Below are 4298 nucleotides of genomic sequence, written 5' to 3'. Positions count from 1 at the left end.
ACGCACGCACGCACGCACGCACGCACGCACGCACGCACGCACGCACGCACGCACGCACGCACGCACACGCGCACACACACACACACACACACACACACACACACACACACACACACACACACACACACACACACACACACACACACATATATATAAACGTCCGTATATATAGTATTAGTATATGTATGTTAAATACTAACAGCCATGCAAATAAGAAGTCATGTGGCTTAATTACGTAGTAGATATTCTTAAATATGCATACCTGATCTTATCGAAGGTGGGCGTGACTATCCCAGGGAAGACGTGCGGAAAGTCATACCGGAAGGAATCAAAAGCCACAACAATTAGCCGACTGTGGGAAGATGCTGCGAGGGTTGGATAGATTAGTAAAGCCAATACGCAGAGCATTGAGACACGCATCACGATGATGTCTATTTTATACGGATTATAAGACGGATTATATTATAGAGATCAGTGAGCCAGAGCCAAGGAGCTACATATAACTCCTTGTATGTAGCTCCTTGTGTGTTGTATGTAGCTCCTTGGCCACAAGGAGCTAAATATAACATTATTAAGGAGTTATATTTAGCTCCTTGCTTGGCCAGAGCCAGAGCGAGAGCGCCATCTGTCGTGGAGTTTGAGATACAAGCACAAGATCGCGCTGCGGAACATTCAGTCTCGCGAGATTCAACGCGAACAAATAATGGCAAGGGATGGAATTGTTGACTGTTGTGTTTACACAGTCTGTAACACAGTTCTTTTAGTAATTGACAATTGTTTTTACACAGTGTAAACTTTTATTTAGCATTACTATAAGTTACTATATAATAAGTTCACGCGCAACCAGTTCTGTAGGTGTCAGTTATATGCACGATCTTTCATTTTTTGGTTATTCTTGTCTGTACTGTAGACTGAGTGTAGTGTAGGGTTACGGTAGTGTACTAAAATTACGGTAGGCCTAGCTAGCAATCATTTGTAAAATACAGTAGGCCTAGAAGTTATAACTTGAATAGAACCTAGGCACAAGATTTAGGATCAAGGATCTAGGCTAGAAGGCACAACGAAGTACTGAACGAAACGATGGAAGAAAGAGAATTACCAGATATCTTCGCCATGGGTGAAATTTTCTCCACTGTCGAAAACACGATCCAATATTTGAAAGACAATAATCTACTGCGCAAGGACGGCATGCAATGCCATGGAAAAGAAATGCGATGGCAGGTATTGTCACGATCAATGGATGGCTACAGTTGGGTTTGTCGGAGTTACAAATGCAGGCGTCGTGTCTCAATACGTCACGGCAGTTTCTTTTCGGGCAGTAATCTCTCCTTAAAGAACATACTCGTGATCATCTATGCGTTCGCGATCGATCTGCAATGCAAGCACGTGCATTCCTTCTTACCGCGAGTGAGTAAGGCAACTCTCACCGATTGGTACAACTTCTGCAGAGAAATCTGCACAGATCGGCTTCAGCGTGATCCTGTAGTCTTAGGCGACAGTGTGTTGCCGAACGGAAACAGCATGATGGAAATTAACGATCGTCTGATCGTCAAGAAGAGAAAGCGCAACAGCGGCGCGTCTCCTAGCCCCTCAAACTGGGTTTTCGGGATCGTAGAACGCGAGAGCACGAAATGCATCTTCTACATCGTCGGCGATCGCGAACCGACTACCTTGGTGCCGCTGGTACAACGACATGTGGCACAAGGAAGCACGATATACACGGACCACTTCCAAAGTTATCGCTGCTTGCATCGCATGGGGTACACGCACCAGAAGGTCTGCCACAAGAAAGACTTTATTCATGTAGAACGTGAGTGCACGAACACTATCAAAGCTTTGTGGGGGTTAGTTAAGACGAGGGTGAGGCGGATGAGTGGAGTGAGCCCGACTATGCTACCAGGGGTCCTTGACGAAGTCGTATATAGGCACATGTACGGGCAAGGCACGTCCATGTTCGGAAATTTCACCGCCGACATCGCCGCGCACTACGATGTGACGACGCCACTGACGATGTGAGGGATAGTGAAGCACGTGAAAAAGCAAGATGGCAGGACGTCCTACCAAACGTGTGTGCCTAGTACTTGCTGCGTGAACTCCATGGAGCTAACGATCTATTGCTAAAAATAACGAGATTGGCACATCAGGAAGATAACGTCAGCTTTTCGTCGCATATAACACGCAGGTTTTGCTAGAGACGATCGATGGCCGGTCCAGTGCTGTCACCATAGCAACGTGATCCTGCTAAAGTTTAGCAGTACATTTGGTAGAGAATGAGTGGAAGGTATTTGTGTCAGTGGATGTTCGCTGATCAGCTTGTCCTTTAATACCTATGTATGGGAATCTGTCGGATGAACTATATGACTGTCTTTCCCGTTTACAGTATGACACATTCGTACATGACTGTTAGCATTGGGAGGTATCTGAACTGTGTAGTTGGTAGTATAGGATTGTATAAGGTAGTATATAGATGACGTGTATAATGTGTAAGTTTTTCCGACCCAACAGATACTTGATTTGTGTTGAGGTCCATTGTATGAGTGTGTACCATTGATTACTCCGGAGGGACTGTATTTACTTGTGTGAGGCTGTGTGAGCAATATTGTATGATCTCAACATTTTGCGTCGCATCGTCTGTACACGTGCATCAGGGCCGTACGCAGCGGGGGGGCAGCAGGGGCAGTTGCCCCCCCTAGAGATTTTCAGAGTATGCCTTTTAATGGGACAAATAAGGCAATAGAGGGCGTGGGGGAGTACCTTTGCCCCCCCTACAGAAAATTTCCTGCGTATTTGCCCCCCTACAGAAAATTCCCTGCGTACGGCCTTGACGTGCATTGACTGCTCTCAAAATTTGCATTGTACGCGGTATAGTGTTGCTAAGTTGTGCCATAACAAAGAGTGTGTTGTGCAGTTATAGTATTACACATTTATATCTGACGCTCAGGATTGGAAGGCTGTTGGACGGAACTGTCTATTTGTATTAGTATAGGGCTGTATTTTTTTGCATCTTATTACTGTATTTTAATGTCGTATATTTTTGTTTGTATCAATCATGTCATAAAGAATTATATCATCAAATTAGAATACGTACGAGAAAACGAGATTACAATATTTATCTTGGAGAGTATAATTGCCTAGAAATGTAAAAAAAATATTTAATATATGAAGACTACACGGGAAAAATGATCTATGTCACATTTTTAACTTTTTGAGAAATTCAAGGAATAAGTTTCAAAACGCTTTCCATATTTTGGTGTGATATAGGTGAGTTTAATAATAATTGGACTTGAAACGTTTCGTTCTGTACACAAAGTACATAGATCGTTCTGCACTGGGATCCCGATTCTTTTCCCTGCTATAGAAATGGACATGGATCGTTTTGTCAAGAACTAGGTAGCTTAATGAAAGCTTACTTCATTCTCAACCATATGGCAGCACCATCTCAAATTTCTCCAAAATGTGACTTAGACCGTTTTTCCCCTGTAGTCTTCATATATAATGTGAAATAAAGCAAAGAGAAGTAATTAACAATGCTAGAGTATAAAAAAAAACAATTACACGAATATATAACACATTTGCATAAATACATAATATCAAGAGTACATAATAGAGATGTCTCTATTATGTACTCTTGATAATATCAGGAGTCTATCAATATTATATATATTGATAGACTTCTGATAATATGTTGTGATAATTATAAGCTCGTTGGAAATATAATTATGGAAGCTAAAGTGCAAATCTATAATATAATAAGAAAATTACACACACACGCACACACACACATATATATATATATAATATATAGATATATTGCATAGATATAGCATTTAAAAATTACAAGAAATATGATATTATTATAATGCCTAAATGTGATGCTTCTAAAAGGATATTTATTTCGGCAATGTCTCCACATCGACGCTAGATGGCAGCAGGCAACAAACAACAACGAAATCGACATTTTCAAGAACGTGCGAATGCCAAGTGCATTAAAAATAGATGAGTAACCTAGGTTCGTTTTTAGCTCATCTGACGTAGTCAGGTGCAGCTTGTAGAATCGCATGATTCTCCGTCCGGCCGTCCGTGGTCACGTCAGTGGTCAGTAGCAACATACACACCCGACGCCGGTCGGGCGAATATCCTCGGCCGAGATTTGTGCCCAACTGTTGACGCACGGACGGCCGGACGGACAATCATGCGATTCTACAAGCTGCATCTGACTACGTCAGATGAGCTAAAAACGAACCTAGGTTACTCATCTATTTTTAATGCACTTGGCATTCGCACGTTCTTGAAAATGT

The 4298-nt window shown here is 42.2% G+C and overlaps 1 protein-coding gene across 1 annotated transcript in view; it reads right to left on the bottom strand.

The window, feature by feature from the left end:
- LOC106806955 (bis(5'-adenosyl)-triphosphatase enpp4-like) overlaps positions 1–478 on the bottom strand; it is a 4754-nt gene extending 4276 nt beyond the window's left edge. Inside the window, exon 1 of the mRNA XM_014809140.1 lies at positions 263–478. Coding sequence (XP_014664626.1) covers positions 263–420 — 158 coding nt within the window. The 5' untranslated portion in view covers positions 421–478. The remainder of the gene's footprint in view (positions 1–262) is intronic.
- Positions 479–4298: the final 3820 nt, after the last annotated feature.

Source organism: Priapulus caudatus, unplaced genomic scaffold, assembly GCF_000485595.1.
Source record: "Priapulus caudatus unplaced genomic scaffold, Priapulus_caudatus-5.0.1 Scaffold187, whole genome shotgun sequence".
Classification (NCBI taxonomy): Eukaryota; Metazoa; Priapulida; class Priapulimorpha; order Priapulimorphida; family Priapulidae; genus Priapulus; species Priapulus caudatus.
This window is presented reverse-complemented; position numbering and strand designations above follow the sequence as displayed.